This window comes from Malania oleifera, chromosome 9, assembly GCF_029873635.1.
Source record: "Malania oleifera isolate guangnan ecotype guangnan chromosome 9, ASM2987363v1, whole genome shotgun sequence".
Lineage (NCBI taxonomy): Eukaryota > Viridiplantae > Streptophyta > Magnoliopsida > Santalales > Ximeniaceae > Malania > Malania oleifera.
This window is the reverse complement of record NC_080425.1, coordinates 68,307,367-68,334,746: the sequence shown is the minus strand read 5'-3', so window position 1 is coordinate 68,334,746 and position 27,380 is coordinate 68,307,367. Positions and strand designations below refer to the sequence as shown.

General features: G+C 35.4%; 1 protein-coding gene across 1 annotated transcript in view; it reads left to right on the top strand.

Moving 5' to 3' along the window:
* Positions 1-20,995, top strand: part of LOC131164068 (probable sodium/metabolite cotransporter BASS5, chloroplastic) — a 33,403-nt gene extending 12,408 nt beyond the window's left edge. The window contains exons 4-9 of the mRNA XM_058121014.1: positions 17,022-17,152; positions 17,791-17,984; positions 18,058-18,310; positions 18,393-18,646; positions 18,722-18,804; positions 20,633-20,995. Coding sequence (XP_057976997.1) covers positions 17,022-17,152; positions 17,791-17,984; positions 18,058-18,310; positions 18,393-18,646; positions 18,722-18,804; positions 20,633-20,704 — 987 coding nt within the window. The 3' untranslated portion in view covers positions 20,705-20,995. The remainder of the gene's footprint in view (positions 1-17,021; positions 17,153-17,790; positions 17,985-18,057; positions 18,311-18,392; positions 18,647-18,721; positions 18,805-20,632) is intronic.
* The last annotated feature ends 6,385 nt before the right edge of the window (positions 20,996-27,380 follow it).

Here is a 27,380-nt window from a genome sequence, read left to right as displayed (position 1 = left end):
ACTTTGGCGAGGTTTGGGTGGCTCCAGCCACAATTTAGGATTTTTTGAAAGTGAAGTTTGGGGCTTTGGAAGGGGGAGTGAGAAAGGATATTTTGGGACTGCCCTTTTTATAAAATTTTGTGGTCGCTTTGGCTGGAAAAGAATGCTTGAGTTTTTAAAAACCAAAAGACCTCTCCAGGACTGCTTTGGGAGAGAGTTATTTTTCTTGCTTCTTTTGGGGTTTTCGGGGTGCTTTTAATCAGAGGATTTCTTATCATCATACATTGTGACTATGTTACTTTAATAGAATTGTTTATTATCTAAAAAATAATTGATATTCAGAACCCATATTAAACTAAAGATTATTACAAGGACATGGATAGCTTTCAGTCTTTTAAAAAAATATTTGATAAATTAAGCTTAAATATTATCTACAACATTTTATTTGACTATTTATATGTAAATTGGCGGAAAATGATTCATGTAGTCTACCCCACCTAGTGGGACTTAAGGCTTGGTTTTGTTGTAATTGTTGTTGTTGTTGTATGTATGTATAAATTTTCTGTATTTTTGTAATAATATTTGATTGATTAATGAATTTAATGTATACTAATTGAATGTGTTTAATATGATTGTTATATTACAATTATTGTGCCTTATACACCGACACACCTATACTTGATGTCTTTTATTTATAATATTTAAGTTCTAATTTTTGAACTATTATGGCTATTGATAGTTTCTAAAGTTTCATAGAAGAATTCTATGCTTTACAACCAATTTCATCCTTTAAATGTTTTTTTTTTTTTTCTAAATTGATAGTGAAATTGAAATCCAAATTGGCATTGACTACAATTTCATACTTTTGAAGCCTCAAATTTTAGTTGAAATCGAAGTTTAAGGCCTTAGATGTCCCAATCCTCCCAAGCGGATGTGTTTGGTGTTCTTTTGGAGAACACTAAGATACTTGATCAGTTGGTGCCACCGTTGGTCACATGATTCTGTCATCCACCTCTCAAGGGACTAACTCAATCCTTTTAGCTAAACCACCCCCAAGTGGTAATAATGACTACTAATTGATCCTCATAATTTTGGGAACATGACAATAGTAAACCACCAACCCAGGAATATCCTTTTGCTGGAATCCCATGCTGTCTCCTACACTTCCTTCTAGGGAGATTATTTCTCTTGCACTTGCCCCTTGCACACCTCACCCTCAAGTTTAGTATGGGAGATGTGCTTCATGTGTTCCTTTTTTCTATACCTTCAACTCCTATCATATCCAATTCTGCTCCTTTACATCACTAAGGAGGATTTGGACAAGATTTTGGGAAAAAAATTATTCAATCTCTTCAATGGCTAGACTAGTAATGCCCATATGCATCTCATGAAGCTTTTGGAGACCTACAAAATCTATAGGTTGGATGACAACCTCAAGTTCAGGGAATTCTCCATGTCTTGATTCATAAGGCATATTCTTGGTATGCTAAACTTAAGTTTGAGTCGATAGAAACTTGGGAGTCAGATGTGTCTTTCTTTTTTTAATGAGAAATTATTTCACTTAGAAGAAGGTGGCTTTGGAAGCATAAGAAAATATAGGAGAACTAGGACAATGTGCAACACTTCTATGAGTGGGTGTTATAAATCTAGGACAAAATTGAGGAGTGAGAGCTTGAGAAGCTTTGCACCCAAGGATGTTCATTGATTATTGGATATATTTGGGGAGCTTGATGTTGTCATCCTTTGCTACTCTAGTGGAAGTTGCTTGAAGGGCTAATACTTATATAAAAAAGTAGAGGAATGACAATGTCCACTTTAGGAAGGAAGAGAAGCCCTTGTGAACTCTGTCCAAAGTAGGGAGGGCAAATTCAACAAAATAATCTTTAGGATGATAGATCTATGATCTTGTGCTAGCATTTCCTTGTAACATGAACAAAGTGTATGCTCTTTATGACAAGCGGGTCAAGGATGGAGTGGCACAACCATCCCAATGTCTAGTGCTAACTTATCAATGGAGAGAAAGTAGATTTGAAGAATACACAATTCTATAGAGGTATCGGGCCGTCCTACAAAGGATTACAAGACAGTGAGGTGGATTTTATATTGAGGGGATGGTGTTTGAGCTAACCTATACCCTGTCGTGACAATCAAGTTAGCGCTAATTCTTTGGTTGGAATTCCCATCAGAACTCCCAACAACAAGCCAACTTAGTAATTGTATGCCCAATTAGTTGGACATGCGAACAAAAGTATTTAAGGATAATTCAGTTGAGTTTTCTCTTTTGAAGGCCTCTATTTTTTAGCATTTCTCCAATCCCCTAGTATTCTTAGAAGGCTCCAAGTGACTTGTGGCCATTGCTCTCGTAGAGTTATTTAGCTCGCAGTAGGGATAGTGTAATTTGTTAGTTCATCCAGGAAAGATGGCAGGGAGCTATGAGAGTGTCATCATTTTCACAAAGGTGAACATGTGTACCAAGTCTTCCAACCATTTTCTCCTTTGTGGAGATCACAATGAAGGACTATCCTATTCACTGTACCTTAAATTAATAATGGATCTTCTATGAACATCATGCTTTTCTCCATCTTCAAGGCTGCAATGTTCAAGAACATCATTTGGCGGAGTAGCCCCCATAATGGTCCTAAGATTTTAAAACTCCTTGATATGTGTGAACTTTGGTTTCCTATTGGACCTATGGAAGGTCTGCAAGGTTTCATGTGATTGATGCTCCAATTGTTAGCCATCTACTTATGAGTGGTAAATGGTTGAATGATTACAACTTGATTCCTTTTATGCTCCACCACCAGTTGTTGAATGGGACACATGTATTTATTCTTGCAGCAAGGGCTCCTTTTGAGCATGCATTTATTCTTGTAGCAAGGGCTCCTTCTTCCTTTGAGCATCGAGGGTTTTACTTGACCTAGTTGACCTTTAGCTCTTAGAAGATGGTGAGACAACTAGGGGTGTAATCAATTTGGTTCGGTTCGGTTATGGGCCAAACCGAAAACCGAACCAAACCTTGCGGTTTTTGGAATTCTCGAACCGAAACCCAAACCTAACTGAATTTATTATCCCATGGAGAACCAAACATTCAGCGGTTCGGCTACGATTTTTTTGGTTTTTAACCGATTTTCTAAATATTTTAAATTTTTTTTCACAAGGGTTGAGAATCTATTTGGCATTTTGATTTTTTATAATGTTTCATAATTTTAACAAAATTAAACCTGTTAAATAGTTTAGACAGTTGAGAATGTGTTGGTCTTGTTGGTTGGACCTTTTCTTTTTGTTCCTAATTCCTGCTAGCTTAGTAGCTCCCAAAAACCATCATAATGCAAATTACATATCAATGAACAACAATGTCCCAATCCTTTGACACCTTAATAATTAAATCTCTCTATCCCTAGTTTCACAAAACAAGTAAGCAAATTCTTTGACACTTTAATAATTAGGTTTATCTGTTTCTAATTACCCAAAATAAACAAACATTCACAATAAACAAAGAAAATATGAAATATCCCAAATTACAAATAAAAAACAAACATTCAAATTCTTCACCAAAAGAGAAAATCAATGGTTTTAAATTTTAAGGAATTGAAGTCATCCACATTCTTTAATCCATATTCTTCAATCTTCAAGATTGTAGCTTCAATTCTCCAATCTCCATACAAGCATCATTCATGGTTCCTGATAAAATGAAACAATATGAAAGTTATAACAAGATAAAATTAAATTGACAATCAATGTTCATAAAAAGAGATGAATACATAATCTTACCAATATATCATCAATGGTTTGAATACTAGAAGAATTTAAGCCAAATTTATCAAATTCTGAAATGAATGAAAAAGAAAGTCAATAATTTAGAGAAAATAAATACAAAACAATAATTAGAATAAAACTATTAAATTTGAAAAGATGCCGTAAGAAATTATTTTTTACCTTTCTCAAGTTTATCAAGTTCTTCAAGGCTTTCTTCATAGTTAAGTGGTAATGGTGAATTTCACCACCAATCTTGAGAACATATAAGAGCCATCACAATCTTAGGAGTCAATGATGTCCTGAAAGAATCAAGAACACGACCTCCCATACTAAATGCAGACTGTGAGGCAATAGTAGCTATGGGGATAGCCAAAACATCACATGCTATTTGTGAAAGGATAGGAAACCTTGGATTATTTTTCTTCCGCCATCCTAAAATATCAAATTCATGTCTAGCTTCTTCAAGTTCCTCAGAAAGATACCTATCAAGATCACTCTTGCCTTCCCCACCTTCTTTTTTTGACCTATGTCCCTTGAATTTATCTACCATAAGCATCCTTATCTTCATTGATGGTTGCTCAACATCCACCATACCACTAGAAGAACTAGAGCCAATTTTAGAAGTTTTACCACCAGGCCCACTGCATTGTCTACCCCCTTTTTTGTACTCATCAAACATAGAAAAAAAAACATCTTTCGCCTTTTTATTGAAGATGTAGGAGAAGAAAATAGTTGAGAAAGGCCCCACTCCACTTGCTATAACTTGTATTGAGGATCAAGAATGGTGGCAACAAACATCATTATGTTCAGTTTTTCTGGATTCCCCCAATAATCATCATATTTATGTTTCATTTTGAATGCCACTTCACTTCAATCAAAATCATTACTATTGCACCAGTCTTCCAACAAAGCATTAACCATGCAAATTTCATTGATAAAAGTATTAGAAATCACATAATTAGAACCAAAAACATTCAAAGTGAATTCATAGAAATATTCTAAGAATTGTACCATCCTCCTCACATTATCCCAATCATCTTCCATTGGCTTTCCTTTTCCACCATCCCTCGAAAGATCAAGTGCAATATCTCAATCTTTTTCATAATATCTATAAAAAAACTTTTTGAAATTTTTGGGCAATGTCCAACATCATATATGTGCAATTCCATCTAGTAGGCACATCCAAACAAAAATGTTTTTTACAAATTACCTTTTCCTCATCTGCACTCTCTTTAAATTTTGCAATTCTACTAGGTGATTGCCTAATATATTTTACTGCTTGCCTAATTCGAAGTACTGAATCTCCCTCAAGTTTCAATCCATCTTGCACAACTAAATTAATGATGTGTGCAACACACCTCATAACTCACCATTGAGCACGCTACCCTTCCAATTGTTCACCCTCCTCTTTAAGTAACTAATGGGCTAATGGCTGTACCATTAGAACTTGCATTGTCCATAGTAATAGTAAAAACTTTATCTATTCCCCAATCTAACAAAGCTTTCTTAATAGCAAAACCTAACACTTCCCCTCGGTGATTAGGAATTGGACTTTTGCAACCTCCATTCAATGTCAACAAAATGCACAGTTAAACACATGTATGATGTAACTAACATTTTGTGAAGAAGTCCAAGTGTCTGTTGTAAGCCAAACTCGTTGACAATTATGTTTCAAAAATTTTTTCAATTTCTTTTTCTCTTCTCCATATAAAAGAAGACAATCCCTTGCCAATGTCACTCGTGATGGAACCTTAAATCTAGGTTCCATGAGGCTACAAAAATGTTTAAAACCTTGTCCCTCCACAAATCTGAAAAGTAATTCATCCACTATCACCATATATGCTAAAGCCTTTCTAAAAACACCTGCATCATATTTTTGGCATTTTAATTGTTTTTCTTCCATTTTTGTTCCTGGTTTGAAGTTAATTTGTGATTGATTATGATCATGAGGTCTCCTATAGGGATACTTAGCACATGTATTCAAGTGATTCCACAAAACTCTTGTTCCATTTCTTCTTGAATTAGCACAGAACACTTTTGGACAATATTTACATTGAGTTGTTACCTCTTGAGTGCCATCAACACATAATCTAGTAAAATGGTCCCATACCTTTGATCTTGATTTAAACTTCCTATTCTCACCCAACTCTATTCCCGAAGTAGCAACATTATCTCCTGATTATGTATTCATGCTTGGGCTTGGGCTTGGGTTTGGGCTCGAACAAATAGTTGTATTGAGACTTGTGTTGCCCCCAAATTCAGACATCTATAAAAATCATGTATAATTGCAAATTCATTAGATTTGAAACATAAACTAATATTGAAATAGTCACAATCTCATATTCTCTATAATATTTGAGAAGCTAGTGCGTGATGAAAGAGATTAAAAAGATAAAAAACAGAGAAAACTTTTATGTCCAACTATATTTATCATCACAACTTTGTTATGAAGATCAGTGAAGCAGAATAGTGACTACTATAACTAATATATATAATAGAGGCAAAAGCTAGTATTTGTTGTTATTTGTTTGAAAATTAAAATTAAACAAAAAGGGTGAAATCTGGAGAAATTCATAACAAGTAAAAAATTAAAAAGGAAAAAGTCTAGTACATAAAATTCAATTAATTTTGAAAATTTGGAAAAGCTAAAATAGGTCGTAAAAAATGTAGTAAATTTTCAAACTGTATACCCAACAGCATAATCAACAAAACTTATCCATTATAATTAAGGAAAACATAAATCATATATCAAAACATTAAGTAAGAAACAAAAATATAAGCACGCAAAATCAATAAACAAACTCCAAGCAAATCAAGCCTATCAAAACACTACGAAACCAAGCTGCCTAAAACAAAGAAACAAACTTAAACTCATTTTAGCTCAAATTTAAACAACAGAAAACAATTCCATACCCTTTAGTCTCCCCTGCCACACTGATACGGAGAATGGCAGAGCTGAAAACGGCTAGTGTCTAGTCCTCCCTCGACTCAACAGAGTCAAATCGAAAACCCGATTCTCTAGTCTGTGAGAAGTCAAAGTATTACCTCTGATTACTGAAGTAGAAAGCCCTGGAATGAAGATCACATGGTGTCATGACATTTTGCAATAGTGTCTTCCTTAGGTCACTAGCTTGACACACAAAGAGCCAATTATTATGTGTCAACAACACTCCATACTCTAACCATAATTGGTATGCTTTGCCTTTTTTACCAACTTCATGAGGGTTCAGACAATTGGATCTTTGACAAGGTTCTTTTAATACGTTCCCGCATTGTTGTGATAACCTTACTGTCAAGTGTGTTACTAGTTGTAAGGCTACAAGCATGACCTTCTCTTGAGTTGACGCACATAGACAATGAATTGCCACTAGCATCTCCTTCTCTTGAGTTGTGTACTTCTCCTTAACTTCATTAAGCTTATGACTCTTGTACGCAATAGGCTGCCCATCCTATATCAAGATTCCACCAAGGGCATAGTCTAATGTATCTCGAAGGGCTTCAAGATGGCCAAAAGAGTAGGTACTGGATTCTGCATCATAACTTCCTTGAAGTTGTCAAAGGCTTCCTAGCACTCCATGTCTAGTTCCACCCGTGAACTTTTGATAATGAGGCAATTCTCCTTAAGTACTCCATGAACTTGTGATAGTATCGATAATAATTGGCGAGTCCAAGAAAAGAATGCAGCTCTTTGATTGTCATTGGGATTTTCCAATCTTGAGTTGCTCTCACTTCTCTAAATCCACTTGATATGACCTTGTTCAACTGCATGACCAAGGAATTTGATACTCCTCTGAGCAAAAAATCACTTCTATATCTTCACATAAAGGTTGTTCTCTTTCAATTTGCTGAACACCTTCCTTAGATGTTCTACATGTTCCTTTAGAGTGGAACTCATAGACAACAATGACATCAAGGTATGCCATGACAAACTCGTTAAGGTAATCATGAAGCACATGCATCAACGTGTAGAAATTTGTTGGTGCATTCTTTCGCCAACGCAAAGGGCATCACCAAGAATTCATATGCCTCGTCATTATGTCACGTAAGTAGACTATCCACATCTGCTATCCTCACCAAACATTAGCAGAAGACTTCAACCCTAGTAACAACTCAATCTCATGTTCCACACCTTGTCGTGAAGGCAAGTTGTGCAATAGATTATCTAACAAGTCTGTACTCCAACACATCTTGGATGGCAATAGGCACCTACTCTTGTCCATTTCTTCACCAACGAGGCAAGATATGTCACTTCACTCCTCAATCCATTGAACTACATGGGTGAGAGGAACTTTTTTGTCGTCCCCTTTCGTCGCAACTGCTTAGACCACGTGAGGATGATCTCTCATCAGACAAAGGGAACCAACAAATGACATCGGTACTACCTTAGTCCTCCTTAAGAATTCCATTTTCTAAGTATTTCTAAAAATCATTTGTAGGAGCAATTGTGAAATTCGCATGTCCTGTCCATCGTCTAAGTTTCACAGTCACTAGCTTGGCTACTCTTAGAGTAGGTTGAGCCATGGAGTCAACCACTTTTGTACACCCTGAATCCTTTTCCAAGTTCAAGTTAAGTCTATTATTTTCCCTTGAGACAAAATTATGAGTAGCCTTGGTATCTACTATAGCATTGGTACTTTTCCCATTGATCCACAAATCTACAAACATTAGTCCTTTAACTTGGATAACTTTTGATTCTTTCATCTACCTTTCCAACACATTGAGTAACTGCATTGCACCCATCCTTAGGGTTTCCTCCTCATCCTCATCCAATCCTTGTGCCTCCTTCGCAATGGAAGCTTGCAAGGCATTGAGCAAATGACGTGAGGACAATCAGCAAATCTGTGAGGGCCTCAACTTAGGAAGCAAGATGACTTACCCTTGCCATTGGATGTGGTGAATGACACGAAGATTCCTTGAAGTTGATGTTTTAGCATCGGCTCCCCTTCTTTTGTGTTTGCCCCTATTGAAAGACTTTCTGTTATTTCCACCAAATGTGCCACTCTTCTTGAAATTGGTGGAACTCTGTCCAGCATAGTCAATCAAACATTTCATAGAAACTTGTGCAATACGCAAGTATTGAACTCTTTGTTGATGAAATTTTGCACTTGCCCATAGTTTCAATCTTTCAAGGAAATTGAATAACTTGTCTTTCTTTGACATGTCTTGGATATTTAACATCAAATTTGAGAATTGTTTCACTCCCTTAAATAACCTTAATGTATGAGCCTGCTCAAGATCTCATAGTTTGCATGGAGCATTGTACTAAACATTTTCAGGAAAGAATTGGGCCTTGAGTCTCTCTTCAAATCTACCCAAGTATCAATTACACGCCGATTCTGAATCTCATCAAACTTGGTACGCCACTTCAACTTATTGTCACCATTAACTACATAGTCACCATGGATATTTCTTCCTCCTCCGAGTCGGTCCTTTTTGCACAAAAGTATTGTTCTATATCAAATAAGAAGTTCTTCAACACATTGAGTAACTTTTGATTCTTTCATCCACCTTCCCAACACATTGAGTAACCGCATTGCACCCATCCTTAGGGTTTCCTCCTTATCATCATCCAATCTATGTGTCTCCTTCGCAATGGAAGCTTGCAAGGCATTGAGCAAATGAAGTGTGAGGACAATCAGCAACTCTATAGGGCCTTAACATAGGAAGCATGAAAACTTACCTTTACCATTGGATATGTTGAATGACGCTATGCTTCCTTGAAGTTGATGTCTTAGTGTCGGCTCCCCTTCTTTTGTGTTTGCCCTTTTTGAAAGACTTTCTGTTGTTTCCGCCAAATGTGCCACTCTCTTTGAACATGATGGAACTCTCTCTAGCATGGTTTGTCAAGCATTTCGTAGCAACTTGTGCAGTAGGCAAGTCTTGAACTCTTTGTCGATGAAATTCTGCCCTTACCCACAATTTCAATCCTTCAAGGAAATAGAACAACTTGTCTTTCTCTAACATGTCTTGGATATTTAACATCAAAGTTGAGAACTGTTTCACACTCCCTCAAATAACCTTAATGTACGAGCCTGCTCAAGATCTCTTAGTTTGCATGGGGCATTGTACTAAGCATTTTCAGGAAAGAATTGAGCCCTAAGCTTTCTCTTCAAATCTACCCAAGTATCAATTACCCCATTCTGAATCTCATCATGCTTGGTACGCCACTACATTTTAGCGTCACCATTTAAGTACATAGTCAAATGGATACTTTTGCCTCCTCCGAGCTGGTCCTCTTTGCACAAAAGTATTGTTCTATGGCGAGTAAGAAGTTCTTCAACTCATTGAGTAACTTTTGATTCTTTCATCTACCTTTCCAACACATTGAGTAACCGCATTGCACCCATCCTCAGGGTTTCCTCCACATCCTCATCCAATCCTTGTGTCTTCTTTGCAATGGAAGCTTGCGAGGTATTGAGCAATGTGTGGGGAATCAGCAACTCTGTGAGGGCTTCAACATTGGAAGTATGACAACTTACCCTTACCACTGGATGCGTTGAATGACACAAAGCTTCCTTGAAATTGATGCATTAGTGTCGACTCCCCCACTTTTGTGTTTGCCCCTCTTGAAAGACTTTTTGTTGTTTCCACCAAATGTGCGACTCTCCTCGAACATGGTGCAACTCTCTCCAGCATAGTCAGTCAAGCATTTTGTAGCAACTTGTGCAGTAGGCAAGTTTTGAACTCTTTGTTGATGAAATTATGCCCTTGCCTATAGTTTCAACCCTTCAAGGAAATTAGAAAACTTGTTTTTCTCTGACATGTGTTGGATATTCAACATCAAAGTTGAGAATTGTTTCACACTCCCTTAAATAACCTTAATGTACAAGCCTACTCAAGATCTCATAGTTTGCGTGGAACAATGTACTAAACATTTTCAAGAAATAATTGGGCCTTGTGTTCTCTCTTCAAATCTATCCAAGTATCAATTACACACCCATTATGAATCTCAACACACTTGGTACACCATTGCAACTTAGCGTCACCATTTAAGTACATAGTCTCCATGGATGCTTTTGTCTCCTTTGACTTGGTCCTCTTTGCACAAAAGTATTGTTCTATGTCAAATAAGAAGTTCTTCAACTCCTTAGCATCACAGACACCCTTGAACGCTATGGGTTCTGTTACCCTTGTTTCTGTACTCTACCCCTGTAGAATTGGAATTCCTGACCATCAGGTTCATCTTGGCATTAAGCTCACCAATTTGGATTTGTAGTGCGTTTACTGTAGCACAGAAGTCTTTTGACAATTCCTTAATAGAACCTTGCTGCTATTATTAATACATCAATGTGTTTCACAAGTCGAGCCGTCTTCAAGGCTATTATGTTGGTTATCTTAGCTTGTGCCTTTAGCGCTCTTAGTATTTGTAGCGGCATGGTTCTCTCACTGATGCTTCATAGAATCCCACAATCTGAAGGCAACCGAATCATGAAGCAATTAACCAAGCTTTGATAGGTTATGGGCCAAACACTTCACACCTTGTGAGGATATGTATCACTAGTTATAGCACATAAGCTTAACTAGTCAGCTGGAAGTATACCATGATTTCACCACGTGAACATATTTACAACTATCAAATGCAAAGGAAGTGAAGCAGTAAGCGAACATGAAAGCAAATGAGAGTCACATGGTAAACTGTAAAGCAACACAAGTCATTACTTTATACCCCCATAGGCAATGCGTGTTCAGTGAGGAAGGCAAGTAGGCTAAACACGTTTGTAGTAACTAGTGAGTTTTACAATGATTGATGAACACTCACACTCCCCTAAAGAACTTTCTATGCTATTCTCACTTTGCCACTAGGAAACATCAAAATGACTAAGTCTGACTCACTTTGGTGCTATTCGTGTGGCTGCACAACCGTGACTATCACATTTTAGGTAGATTAAGGCAAGGGTGATTCCTTGTGGCCTTGGAAGGCTGCTGCCTAGTGACACTAGGAGTGTATGGTGAGTGTTATTCATTGTTTTAACTGTATTGTTGTATGATATTAAGCATGGGTTGGTAAGGGTATCATGGTCATTGTAACGTACTTCACATATATCATAAATAGAGGGGGTGACTATTGCTGTTTAGGTTTCCCAATTTGCTAAAATCTGTTTACATTTATTATGAAGGAGTGGGGGCTTTAGGAGGGCTCCCTCTCTAGGTTCTAAGTCTTCAAATGAAATAAAGATGGACCTATTCCTTCTTAAGTGCCTCCAATCTAATACACCGCTAATGCCAGCCCCAGGGGGACCCCATGCACCTTGATGACCATTTTTTTTTTCCAAAAAAAATTCTTTTCTTGAAAAAAACATTTTCCTCATGCATAAAAAATTTTTTTCTTGTCTTTTCTATTGAGCAAACATGTGCAGTTCTTTTTCTTTTGGATCTAAACTAGCTTTTTAAGGCTTTCCTTGATGAAAAGGTTGATGACAGGTTGGTCTTCACTTTTGGCTCTCTTCCACTACTCTCCTTCACTTTTAACTTTGTTTGGGTTGATTCCTTGTAGAGTCACTCTTAACTTTGTTTGGGTTGATTCCTTGTAGAGAATGGTTGAAGATCTCTCAGTTTTCTCTTCCTAGAACCAGTTATGCATTCTTGCTATATTTGATGCTAGCAGTCTTATGCTCTGCTTTGAGCCCCAATCTGTTTGTTTTAGTGATTGATGAACTCACAAGGAATATCCAAAATGAGATCTCAAGGTGTATGTTCTTTGTTGATTTTGATTGTTGAAAATGGGAATGGGGTGGAATCTAAGCTAGAACTTTAGAGAACACTGTTAGTGTCTAAAGGTTTTAAGATTAAGTTGAAAAAAGATAAGATATATGAAATGTAATTTCAGCAAGGTAAGGAGGAATAGTGAAGATAAGATTAAGCTTGATGACAAGAAATCAATACCACTAATAGTTTTCCATGCTTGGGTATATTATGAAAGAGAAATTGAAGAGGATGAAGTACACAAAGTCAAAGCAGGTCGGGTAAAATGGAGAAGTGCTTCAGGTGTTCTAAGCGATCACAAAATACCACTAAAATTAAAAGGAAAGTTCTATAGGATCGCAATTAGACCAGCCATGTTATATGGGTCAGGATATTGTGCAACTAAGAACCAACATATTCAAAAGGTAAAAGCGGTCAAAATGCACATGCTAAGGTGGATGAGTGGTGTAACATTAATGGACAAAATGAAGGAACGACATATTCGCAATAAGTTAGGCATAGCACCAGTAGAAGATAAGATAAAAGTGGGACAGCTTAGACGGTTTGGGCATTTGAAAAGTAGAATCAAGGAAGGCACCAGTGAGGATGTGTGAGCAAATTACTGTTAATGGTACTAGAAGAGGGATGGATAGACCTAAAATAACTTGGAATAAGGTAGTGAGAAAAGATTCAACAGTTATTGACTTAGTTGAAGAAGATGCTATGAATCGAGTGAATTGGCAGAAAAGGATTCACTTAGCCAACCCCACTTAGTGGGACTCAAGGCTTGTTATTGCTGCTGTTGTTGTTCTATATAGACACACACACACCCAAACCCCAAGCTGTGACCAGTTTTTTCTACAAGAGCTTACTCAAGAGCCAATAAATAAGCCTAATCACTCTACTCACGAGCCTACTAAGGCAGAACACTTCCAAACAAGCCACCACACGAGTCTGTAAAAAGACAGCTTGCAAACTAAGCTTAACCTAGCTCAACCTTTGTTTATTTGTTAAAAAAGCTTCCAAAAGACCAAGCCTCTTTTACAGCTCTGAGGTGACTCACAAAAACTTAATTTGTAAGTATGATAAAGTACTGTTTCAAAAGTCAATTATAAAGGATGGGAGGATATCGTTGTAAAGCAAGTCTGAACCTCATTGGGCCACTTCCCTCTTGGAAGCTCCCATCCGAGGATGTGAAAAAAGCTCCCATCCTTCCCAATGAAAATATAATAGACTCCCCTGAATTAACGGATTTGGACTAATTGAACTGAGCTTGAGCTTGACAATCTAAAATGTCCAGTTTATGAGAAAAATTTCTTTGGTAAGCAACAAACCATCCCCAAGAGCTTAGCAAATTTCTTTGCATATTGGTATTATATGCTAGGTGTTCCAAAGGTGCAGAATTTAAAGAATATGTGCATGTGTGCACGCACGTACCCTTGAGCATGTGGTTCTTCTATGGGGGAAAAAGTGACCTGATAATCATTTTTGAGGCGGATGCCAATGAAGAGGTTAAATTTTCATTAAACAATAAACACATGGACACACACACCCCTCCTCTCTCTCCTGCATGTTCAATATCAACATGCAAAGCAGCAGGCTCAGCAAAACAGATAAAGGCTTATAAGAACCCAACAGCCTTCCCCAACCCCCACATATCTCCTTTCTTAGGAAACACTCCAGCTTTTTTAGGTTATTATTTCTCAGCGCATTAATTGGGGGCGATGTAGCTCTTTTTGCCACTATTCCTGAGTGCATGAATAAGTTAATATCTCAAAACTAAAAGAAATTCCAATGAGCATAAAGAACTAAGTGAATAAACATGCTTACCTGTGGGCAACAACTGCATCTGCAGAGTAGTTTAGCACATGCTTTGCAATAACATCCCAGGCAGTATAGAAGTCTGGACCCAGAAATAAAATAAAATGAATATATGTTCCAAATTTTGTTTTTATAAACAAAGAGAAATATATATTAGAAGCACTAAGGAGGTGCATGCCAAAGACAAAAGAACTCACAAAGATAATAAATTTACAAAATTGATGACAGATATACAATTTTACCAATTGTTGCCCAGTTTTCAGCCAATTATTCTTCACAGTATTGAGAGATATATGAACACCTTCAACAGCCCTATGGTTTCTTTCCCTCCACACTAAACATAGGAAAAAAAGGTAAACGGAATCAAATCAATCATCTTTTTAATCTATCAATCAGTCAAGATATCCCTCCAAGCCCACAACTCTCTCAAAAGACTCTTACCTGATCATATCTCTTGTGCTATCCTACATTAAACATCCTCCTTTTTTGGGTACTCAAACTACATTTTGCTTTGGTTAAATCTCTTGCATTCTTGTTTCTATTTAGCATTTAACAGATTGTACTGCATAGATATTTGTTAAGCACAAATTGCAGACTTCATGTGTAGGGAGCTGAATGTGAACGTGCAGAATTACTATTTTGCCTCTGATTATAAAACCATCTCACATTGGACTTGAATGTACACGATTATAAATTAATTGGTAATTATCTAACGTCTATACTTTTGCAAGGGGTCAAACTCACATGTGTGCGCCCAAGATTGGTTGTGCCACCTTGGCTTGGTGGCAATGTTAACTGTCTTTTGTTTGCACCTTTTCAAGGGGTCAACCTTGCAGCATGTGATCCAAGATTAGCTGTGAGTTGGGAGGACATGTGTTGGGGTCTTTGTGTCAATCCCAATACTGAAAAGTTTTTCAGAGTCTTGGTATGGCAAGCTTGAATCAGAGTTCATTATGGGAGTCGTAACCCCTTTAGTCTTTTCATATGTTGTTCAAATGTTTGCTGTGTTGTTTGTGACACATGTCCATGACACAAATCCCTTTTCACTTCTTCCCTTAACTATGTGTTGCCACAGACCAATAATCTATCTCCTTCTCATTGCTAAAGACTTTGACCTGCCATTCTCATTGGTGGATGACTACTCATCCACTTCTCCCATAAGCATTTCCACTATCATGCTTCTGTTGGTGTTTCTTGGTTCTTGAAAGCCTCTAGCTCGGGAATTCCTCCAACCGTAAGTGTTTATTTTTCATCCCACCTTCCCATGCACTAGCTTCTAAGGAATTGCTTGTTTTCTTCTCTGTTAACCCTCTCATAAACATCTGCTTGTGTGTGGGTTCATTTATCGATCTTCTTCATGAATGCTCAAACCATCGAACTAAACAACTTTCTTCCACTACATATATGTACAATGCACTGCAAGGATAGTTAACTATGAAATTCAACAAGATATAGATGCGCCTGGCCAAATGTTTGGTCGAAACATAGGTCTTTGAAAAGTGGGGGGGAAGTGATAAAAGATATGGATACCTTTAACGAGCACATTCTCCTTATTTTAGGCCGCAGGGATAAAATTGAGTCTGGTGGATACTATTTGAACTTCAAACCATGTGTTTAAACATTCTGTGTACCACGATGCTGACTCTATAATTGATATGTTGCAAAGTTAGTCTCTCTCTCTTCTCATGATCCCACAATTGCCATATCCATATATCCTTATTTCATGCGCTTTTCCTTCCAAATTTTTTTGTTTCCTTTTTTTTTTTTTGTGTGCGTTTGAAGGAATCTCTTTCATACAATTTAATTTTGGTTCAGCTAAAAGTCTCAACGGTGGTTGAGTTGCTATACATTTGTCCTTCCCCTGCTACTGGCCAAATGTGATTTCAAAAAAAAAAAAAGTTAAATGCTTTCTTTAATTACAAGAAGAAGAAGAAGAAAGATTCTACATTTAAACATAAAGGTTATTATTATATTAACTTGGTTAAAGATTCACATGAATTATTTAGAAATTTATATTTTGCATAATTTTTGGAGAACATTTAAAAAATTTGTTTTCTTTTTTCAACTTTTTGATATAGATTTTTCAAAAAAATTGACGATCACAAGCATTAGTGCAAGTGGTGTGTGTGTTGAAGAAACTCTAGTTGTCAAATGCTTATTGATATGTGAATACATATAGCATTGATTCATAGAGAGGGAGTAGTAAGAAAGATAAATAAAAAGGCCAAGGAAAGCCTTTGCTATAGTAAATCACCAAAATAGATTTATTATGATTTTTTGTGTTAAATTTTCAATATTAACTGATTATTTCCATTGTTATACTTCTTGATATCAAAATGAGATAATGCAACAGCCAAACTAATTTGTTTTTCCTTGTCCTTCCTATGATGGGATCCCAAACTTGAACTTGGATATTTTTTTGGTCACCATCCATTTATATTGAATCAGTTAATGCATCAAAGATATCATAATTTAATACCTTTATTTAATAGCATTATGCTACTTTTTTCACTCCACCTCAAATGTGCATAACAATTGCTTGTTATTACTTGTTCAAAGGGGATTCTCTGCATAAGTGGACCCCTAATTATCAGCCTACTTTTTAGCACCTCTTTTCTTCGGGGAATATTCTATGTAAATTTTTGCCACCAAAAGTGTTGGTGTATGTACTTTTGTTCTCTCTTGAAGTTTTGAATGATTTAATGTTTTTTGTTAATTAATTATAGGTTGTTGGAAATTAATTTTCCAGCCCACATTGATAGTGTGCCACTATCTTGTTTCAGATGCTTAAGCTTGGGGAAGCTTCTCTTCTGGAGATTTTACGGGAGTCAAACTCTATTATTCCGCATGTGGTCTTTGCTAGCACACTGTTGGCTCTCATCTTTCCACCTTCTTTTACGTGGTTTACCAACAGGTTGTTGGATATCCTTTAGATAAGTTGGTTTCTTAAGATATGCATCAGCTACTTTTTAAAAATTTTGAGAGCAACTGAAGGAAAAGTGATGATAGTGGAAGGATAATACCATACAAATATTTGTAAACTGCCTCATTTTAGTAGTGGAATATGATGGGATCTGGAGCAACAATTGAGCAAAAGGACTACAAATAATCATAATTGTCAGAAAATGCTACCCACCTAGCAAACTGTAAATTGGTACAAACATTCTGATTTCCGAGACATGATACGTTTTCAGTCCAAGACACCAAATATTGTGATCCCGTGTTTTAATTATAATTTCCACGTGAGATAATTTTATTAGTAATTGTGGAGCTTTATTACATTATAATGTTGTTATTGGTCATTAGCTAATCTACTTCACTAAGGTAAATCTGCTTTTATTAAGCCTACTTGTATTGCAACGCATTTTAGATCATTTGGTTCCAGTTCCCGTTCTGCGAACCTGAACATTCTGTTTTCTAGGTTACATACCCAAATTTAGGTTAACTGATTCAACTGATAAGTTAACATGGTACAAGAGAAACTTAAAATTGGTGGAAATTTTTTACCAATATATGCTTTTAATATTTTAACTCTTAATTGTACGAGTACAGGTACTATGCGCCAGCATTAGGTTTTTTGATGTTTGCAGTTGGAGTTAATTCAAGTGAAAAGGATTTTCTTGAAGCATTTAACAAACCGTTGGCTATTTTTGTGGGGTATGTTGCCCAGTATGTTTTGAAGCCTCTCTTTGGATATTTATTCGGCATCATCGCAGTGACATATTTCGGCCTCCCCACTTCCATAGGTTAAGTTGGAACTATCTTACTTTTCAAAATCAAGCAGAAGGTATACTAACTTCTTGTGAACATATAAATCAGGTGCTGGAATCATGTTGGTATCATGTGTTAGTGGGGCCCAGCTCTCAAATTATGCAACTTTTCTAACAGATCCACCAATGGCCCCTCTAAGCATAGTTATGACGTCATTATCTACTGCTACTGCTGTTTTTGCCACGCCACTCTTATCACTGCTGCTTATTGGGAAGAGGTTACCTGTTGATGTTAAAGGAATGGTGTCCAGTATTCTGCAGATTGTAGTTGCACCAATTGCTGCAGGCTTGCTCCTGAATAGGTCATACCCCATTTTCAGATAAATCTGTGAACTTAATAATCTCAACAAGTTCTTACCTCTCTCATGTTTCTTGCACATACAGGTTCCTTCCCCAGATTGGCGAAGCTATTCGGCCATTTTTGCCTCCACTATCAGTATTTGTAACAGCTCTTTGTGTTGGATCCCCACTTGCTATTAATATTGAGTCTGTTGTGTCTCCTATTGGGATGAACATTGTGTTGCTTGTTTTTGCATTCCATATCTCACTGTTTACTGCTGGATATGTCCTCTCTGGCCTTGCCTTCTGTAAATCACCTGATGTGAAAGCACTGCAAAGAACAATGTCCTTTGAGACAGGTTCATGCTCCTCCAATATTATCAGTATCATATTAGAATAATACATTATTGGCTAATTGTATTTTTCCTCTATAGGAATGCAAAGCAGTTTACTGGCCCTTGCACTTGCAAACAAGTTTTTTCATGATCCACTTGTTGGTGTGCCTCCAGCAATCTCTGTAAGTATATAATTTGGCCTTTCTTGTGATCAATGATGCATGGACAGAGACATGAGACACGGAAATGACAACACAGATACGACAAAGTGGAAAATCTAAAAAATAAAGGACATGACATGGCAGAGGCATGCAAGTAACAAATATATATTATAGATTTATCTTCACAAATATTAGTTTTCAATACTAATATAACATTTCCATATTCAAAAAGAATATAACATATGTCGAGATGCATCTTTTCTCTTCTCCTTTTTATTTTATAAAAATTCAGACTATATCACTTTTAATTGTAAATGTTGACAAGTTAATTAAAAAGTTTTGAAAAGCGCAACATTACCTGTTCCTATTTTATAATTATGTGGTTATGGATGAAATTTATACACATATGTATATATAACATATCACATTGTGTCATTGAAATGTCTAAAGCATGTTCAAAAGGTATTCAAGCTTATAAGAAGTGTCAGAGGAGTGTCAGGTATTAAAATTTTATTTTAAAATGAGTGACACATAAAGGGTTGGATACTTATTGGTGTATTGTCTGATGAGTGTCAACGATGTCCAACATGGACATGAGTAGTTTATATGCATAGTTATATGCCTCTAAAATTGTCTAGGATATGTGCATATTTATCTTTAAATGTGTTTATATCATTATATATATATATAAATAATAACTGCTCAAATTTAATGCTTTTCTGGAGTTAAAAATTGAATCTAGCTAACTTGATAAATTTTTGTATATGTTTTGCATGCTTCTGATCGATACTGAAACCAAATGCTTCTACTCTGAACACCAAATGCTTTTTTGTTCTAGGGAGAACACCAGCTGATTCATTTTCTATATTGTAATTTTATTGGTAAGTCTCATTGTTAAAGATATGTAAGCAGATAAATCATAGGTAGACCCAAGTAGTGAAGTGTTCAATTCAGCAGTAAAAATGCTTAAACAGCTCTTCTAAGAAGTATTCTAGGAATAATTGAACCCTAATTTCTTTATACATGTGTGTGCACATAACCCCATGCTCACCACCCTCCTCCCCCCTTCAAAACCCAAATATTTTCAAAAATGTCACTGCTGCTGCTTATGTCAAAGAGGAATAAAAAGGAAATGATTTTTATTGGACAGCATTATTCTAGAAGAATTTATTTGAACTGTTATTTCACATGTTAGAAGAATCTATTTGCTCATTATGGACCAGGAAAGGAGAAAAGAGTAACCGAGAAGAGAAATCGATCATTCTAAATGAATATTTGATTATTGAAACTAGATTAGGAGGTATGGTCTAGAAATAGAAATCAAGAATCAGCTTTTGAAGGGGTTGTCCAAGGCTCACACAAGGTGGGCCTTAAGGAAAAAGCATTAAGGGCTAATCGAGAGGCTGAGAGAAATTGACTCGAATGCTTTGGTTATGTGCGATGAAGAGTGAAGAAGAATGTGGAGGCTGAGAAACATGATTTGCATACCTCCACAAACTAAGAATGTGATATGGTGTTTGCATGCCCAAACCCAGACATTTTGAATGAGTTTCAACTGAGTTGACCATTAGCTTTGGTTGGAGGCATGAGTTCATCTTGTTTGTTCTTCCCTGAATAGGCTAAGATGAGAAGAACTAAATTTGTGTGTATAAGAAACTAAGAGATAATCAAACATTCAAGGTTATTATGTTATTATTCCATTTTGATGTTGTATAATATATTTCTTTTACTCACAATAATATATTATAGCATTTTGTGGTCATTTCCCTTTGATTTAAATGGTTTGAAATCCCTTGTATAAAATATTTTTAACATTTTCTGGAAATTTGATTGTACCTATCATTTGCAGGTTGTAAGCATGTCTTTGATGGCCTTTTCTCTTGTAATGCTGTGGAATAGGAAAAAGGCATCGACAGAGTGATAACATTAAATCACTTCAAATGCTACCTACAGCCTTAATTTTTTTCTTGAATTTGTTCCCCACCTTCCTTCTCCTCTCGCCCTTGTTGTACACACACACAGGTACAGAGATATAACTGAAAACTTTCACAAGGCACTTAGATGTGGAGCCATTTTAAGGCAGTTTGGATTGCTGGTAGGCATCTGTATGCCTTTGAGCTTTCTTCCAGATTGAATTGTACTTCCGAATTATTGTAAATAATTGAGGTTGCAACTTCACAAGGATGATATGAATTTTAAGGCGGTGACAAAAGCAGTATTTTATTATTATTATTATTATTATTGGTAGCAGTAGTAGTAGTAGATCCAAATTACTACTACTACTACTACTACTAGTACTACTAGTACTACTACTACTACGGATCCAAATTACGCTAAAAGCCTCGGCTGGCAGTTGACTACAAAGAAACAGGTATGTCCCCATATACAAGATTCAATCAGGTATCTCAAAATACCCCCTGCTCCTACCAGCCTTGGAGCAGCCATCATCAGTATTAACTACACTGCTGAAGGAAAAAGCTGCAGCCAGCGAACCAGCGAAATTGGGTTGCAAACTTTGTTACTTTGGTGACCGAGAAATTCTGCCGTTGGATAATTTTTGAGAACCTCATGAGCATTCACATCTTAATTTCTTGTGGTTCACAGGACCTAAATGGTTGCCAGGAGGTAGCAGTCATTATTTTCTTGGGCATTTGACAAAAGCCAGTCAAGAAGGGGGTCAGCAACCATCAGAGTAAATAAGTTCCTGCTCCTTGATCTTTGAATGCCTCGCATTCTTCTCTTGTGCAGCATCAAATCACTAAGCTATGAGTAAGGACGTAGCGTTCATCCTACCATGAGTGGCCCTAAGCTCAAGTTTCCAGTCTCACAACTTCTTGAGCCTCCCTATACTGGGTATGTAGGCATGGTCAAAGATTTCTTTTTGGTTGAGGTGCTTTACCTTGATGATTTGGAGCCACCAAGTCTGAATCCTGAAGGAGCTGCCAGCTGAGTTTAGCTGGCATTGCTTCATTTTGCGGCTTTGTGGTTCTTCTAATTTCCATGTCCCTGAGTTCATAGGCTTGTAGAGAGTTTCCCAGTTCACAAGGTCTAATGATTTCTCATCAGGCTTCTCATTCCATATGATGACCCTCAGAGATTGTCAAAATAGCATTACAGACATAGGCAGGGGTAACATTGGTTTTGCCTCAATTCTCAAATAGGTTGGAGTAAAAACACAGTGCCAAAAGAACTCCACTTGCGAGTTTGAGCTTTCCATTTGGGTAGTATAGTTTGAAACCTTTCAAGCAGTGGCTTCAAGTTGTCCTTGTGGCTGTTGAGTGTGAAAGCAGGTTACCAACTATTTCTGCAAATCAGCTGTAATGGGGGGCTTCTAAACCAAGTGATTCTTGACTTTCGAGTTTGAACCAAGGCAAAACTCCTACAAGGCCTCTATAACCATGAGCATCTGTTGAATGGAAGCTTTATCGAAAAGCTAAGGGGTCGTCTGCATTGAAAGAGGGGAGACTGGGGAGCCCTTTCTAGCTAAATTGATTAGTTGTTAGGATTTTCATCATTCTAGCTGTATGATCAGTTGCGAAAGCTTCTTCATGCATGCATAACTGGACAGCATCCACAACCCTATCTGCTGTGTAAAGGGGTCGGCTCTCTCTCCATTCTAGAGAAGTGACAAAAATTATTGTTAGAAATCAAGCGAGGTATGCTCTAAGCCAAGTAAAACTGTAGGGTTTTACACCTCTTTAATATTTTCAAAGAATAGGCATGTGAATCAAATTATTCTACACGCTTCCCAACAACATATTGCCACTTTAATTTTATTGCCATTATTGTAGTTACCCTTATCTATTTACTACTAGAGATCTGTGGGATGCAGAAGATGCTCAACTCTTTTTTTTTTTTTTTTTCAAATCATATGCAGAATGCATGTTTTACTATTTTAACACTACAACATTATTTAAAATTTATAATTTATATTAGACATTACAAAAAAAAAAAAATTGTAATTTTTTTTTGCCATCTCTTATTCCACCTCAAGACCTGATTGTTCAATTCGATTTAACTAATTCATTTCTAGATAATTACTAAAATTACATGGGACACATGGATTGTGGTTGAAAAATAAAAGGATAAAATTATTAAATTGCTAATTTAAGATCATTTCTAAATAAAATATGTACTTAGCTTATGTGTGAAGCTATATATTTAAGAATTAATTTGTAGTTGGTGTTAAAAAATTTTGGCAACATAAACTTTAATTACTACTCTACTAGATTGTAATCTCAATCTATATAATATTTTATACATATATATATATATATATATATATATATAGGTTAGCATAACTTTAAGCTGGTTAAATAATATTATATATATATATATATATATAATATTATTTAACCAGCTTAAAGTTATGCTAACCTATATAACATTTTTAGTTGTATGCGCAGGCATGTGCACTACAGCCCTCTACCACACTAGGTCTATATTACACAAAAGGAGGTAGCTTATCTTCGATTATATGCCCATTCTCACCTCTGTAGTATTCAAAACTAAGACATCCAAAATGGAAATTTCAAATTTTAACCAACTAGTATTCCCTAGAAGACACCATTTTTTAAGTTTTAGTACAAACCAAAAGTGCCGCGAAAGTAATAAAAAAATTTCCGTTTTCCATTATAGGTATAGAAAGCATCACTCTTATCTAAAATTAGAAACAAATTTTAAAAATAATTCTACCATTAAAACAATTATAGTTGTATTGTATACTAGAGAATTTCAAAAAGCTAACTCAATTAAAGCTTAAGCATTAAAGAAGTAGCCGCTTTGTTAGTGCCTTTGAACGGGGATTGTGAAATAAGAGAGAGGGGGGGGGGGGGGGGGTAATTACACTAGTGAATATTTTAATTTAAGCAATAATAAATATGAAATAAATTTAAGATCTAAATGATCAAGAATGGTTACTTGGAATGATGCAAAAGCAAGGCATTCAGTAAAGAAGAACCCATATATTATTGGTGAATAGATATAAATTAATTGTCCTAAAGAACCAAAAAAATGCATGCTCTAATAGAAAAGAAAAAAAAAACATTTATTAAAGAAGAAAAAATATGAAAGCAAGTTTGCAAAAATTAGAAGTAGCCCTAGAAAATAAAGCATATGTAACAAATAATAAAGATAACAACATTAAATAATAAATTATCTATAAATCATTTTTAGTGCATACTAAATTCACTTTCATGTAGAGAGAGAGAGAGAGAGAGAGAGAGAGATTTTCTATAGTATATATAGGTTTTATTTATAAAAAAATAGGTTCCTTAACGTCTACCAACAAATTGTTTTTCATAAATTAAAAAAATTTTCAAAAATTAATTGACTACGTTAGCTTAATGTGTATCTTAAATTGTGTGGTATTATAAATATATTATTCATTTGTTTAATTTTATAAACAAGTTTTCTAACTATTATATTTATATATATATATATATATATATATATATATATAGGTTTCTTTAAATAAATATATTTTTGTTTGTTTTAGTTTTATATTTCTATACAATCTATGGCTTTTTTTATTTTTCAAAAGACACTCCTTAGTATACTCTTAAGATGGGTAGATTAATGGTTAAAGTAATTAATGAATAAATTTTTTGAAATTTTTTTCAATGTATTTCTATTTTTAAAAAATCTTAGCAGATGAAAATATTAAATTGTTTGGAAAATTATAATTGTTGATCGTCCCAGCCGAAGCATGTAGTCTAGAGGGGGGGATGAATAGACTCTTTTAGCGGAATACATGTTTTTCTACAAAATAGAATGCTTGACAAGATATAAGTAATTATACCACAATATATAAAATATAAATCATGCATAAGACATAAATAAAAGAGTAAAGGGAGAGAAAGTTTAGCACTGGAGATTTAATGTGGTTCGGCACCAAGCCTATGTCTACACCTTAGCACCAAGTTAAAGATTTCACAATCCACTAAGAGTACTCCTTCACTGACGGAGCAAACTTTACAACTCGGGTACCAAACCCTACACTCGGGAACAAATCCCTATCGCGCTCACTAAGAGCCTTCACTTCGGTTCACAACGAACTTTCACCAAACGATTCACAAAGAACCTTACAAGAAGATATAAATACAACACAATGCTCTTCAAATGAGCAAATATAAATTACAACCCAAACCTCACACTATTCTCTTAAGAATTGAATCAAATACAATAAGTGAGCAAGAGAGTATGAGCACATGTAATGAAAAACTAATCTACAATGTGTTAGGTTTTGTATAAAATGATGTTTTTCACTAAGAATGATCAAAGACGTTCAAAACCATGTTAATACAAGTATAATAGATTGTATTTATAGCCTAAAAGCCTTAAAAGTCGTTAACTAGCTGTTGGGGGGAAGAAAAATTATTTTATTTGGTAAACTAGCCGTTTTCTGCCCGTCGGACTTGCCGACGAGTCCCCTCCTCTCGTCAACAAGTCACACACTACTACTTGTTGACGAATCCCCTGTGTTTGTCGACGAGTTCCTTGAATTAGAAAAAGTCATCAACATGAAAGTTGTGAAATTTTGTCTTAGCTTTCTAGGGACACCAAGATCGTCCTTTTAGGACTTTTATAGCAAAAGTGATGCCCCAAATACCGAAGGGTGTTCAGTATATAGATTAATATCATCAAAACACTTTAAACAATGATAGTATAGCCACCAAGGCTAACATTCTCCCCTTTTTTGATGATGTCTAACCTATTACTAATTACTTAATCTTTGCACTTGAATTTGACTTACTATAGCTTATTATGCAAAGATAAGTTCACCTAGAACCACTAATAGGTTGTTATCATCAAAGTAATATAATTAAGCTCATATAGCCTCTAAGGCTAACATTCTCCCCCTATTTGATGATGGCAAACTATTGGTGTTCTCTATAGGGTAAAATTTAAAGCTTCCCCTCAAATTATACATATTCTAGAATGGGACTAAAATATGCTCCCCCTTACTATATGCTACAATTCGTTCTCTCTTACTTTATGCATATAAGTCATAAAAATAGTTAACTATATTTTTCATATTAGAGCTTTAAACATGCATAGTATAAAATTGAGTTCATATGCATTCTACCTCACATACATTTCTCCCTCATATATGTAACACAAACAAAACTTCTCCCCCTTTGATCATCATCAAAAAGAGAGGGCCTAAAAAAAATTTCCCCCTTTTGTTTCCATGGTGATGAGGTGAGTGTGTGCTAGATACATATGCCAAAAAAAAATTTGCTAAAACATAACACTTGAAAAACCAAGAATGACTTTCTTGCAAAAACTTGAATGATGATTTCTATGAATTATACCATATGATGTAGATCAATCATTCAATGCAAATTTTCCAGAAGTTGTTATGATTAGTTTTCATTAAAGCTCAAGTCAATGTATGAGATATGTTTTTGCAATGCTTTTAAGAAATCTACTATATATCCAAGTAAGAGCATATATCATCAAAACACATCATAGTATGTTTTTGAAAAAAAAAAAAAAATCAAAACCTTAGAAATTCACAAGAGAAAACAAGGTTTTTCCAATTACCAAGCTTGGAGCACATGCTATTTCAGCCCATAAAGTAATAGCCAATGTTTCAAAAGGAGGTTAACCAATTTTCAAGATAAAAACAATTAAAGCATTTTATTGGTTTTAATCAAATAAACCCATTAACATTGACATGATTCTCAAAAGATTTCCAGCAAAAAATTTTTAATACAAATTAAAATGTAAAATCTGGAATTTTCACATTTTTAGTTCAATCCATAAAATAAGTGTTTTTAAGTTATCACAAATGACAATTTGCTTGGTCAACACTTATTCATTTCACCTTGGTGTGGTTTAAATCTACCTAAACCTAATTCCTAATCCTAGGTTCTAAGGATATAATTCAAAGAGCTCATGTGTTTCCTTTTGGTACATATTCCTCCTTGGATCCCAAGGGGTTGGTTTTTTTTACAACCCATTTTATTTTTCTTTCTTTGCCTCTAGCCCCTCTAAATGGGCAAAAATATTTAATATGACTCTTTCTTTTACAATATAGACAAATCTTGTTTTCATGTGAGGGTCTTGACTTAATTGCATTAGTTTTGCTTGTTGAGGCATAATGATGTGATTTATAAGAGGTTTTAAATTTTTTTTTTTTGTAAGAATCATTTTTCTTAGTTCCCAAAGACATGTTGGACTTTTCTTCCCCTCTTGTGGCAATAGCATGATTTTCATTTTCCTTTTTCAAGATAACATTTTCCTTCAAAACATTTTCAATTTGATTTTTCAAAATTTTCACCTCATCTTGAAAAGATCCATGGTCTTTTTGAGCCTTTTCTAAAAACTCTCATTTTTCTTTTTAAGAGAAATATTTTTCCTATTTTAAGTTAGAACAAAAATAAGATTCTTTTCCTTTCCATTTTGACAATTTATCTTCCAAGCCTTTGATTTTGACTTCTAAAGTTTCATTTTCTTCTTTCAATGAGGACTCCCTTAATTTAACCATAGCAAGCTCTTTCTCAACATTTTTGTTTCTTCTTTTTGTTAAAACTAATTCATCATACAATTTAGCACAAGTTTCAACTATTTCATCATAAGAAGGAGTAACA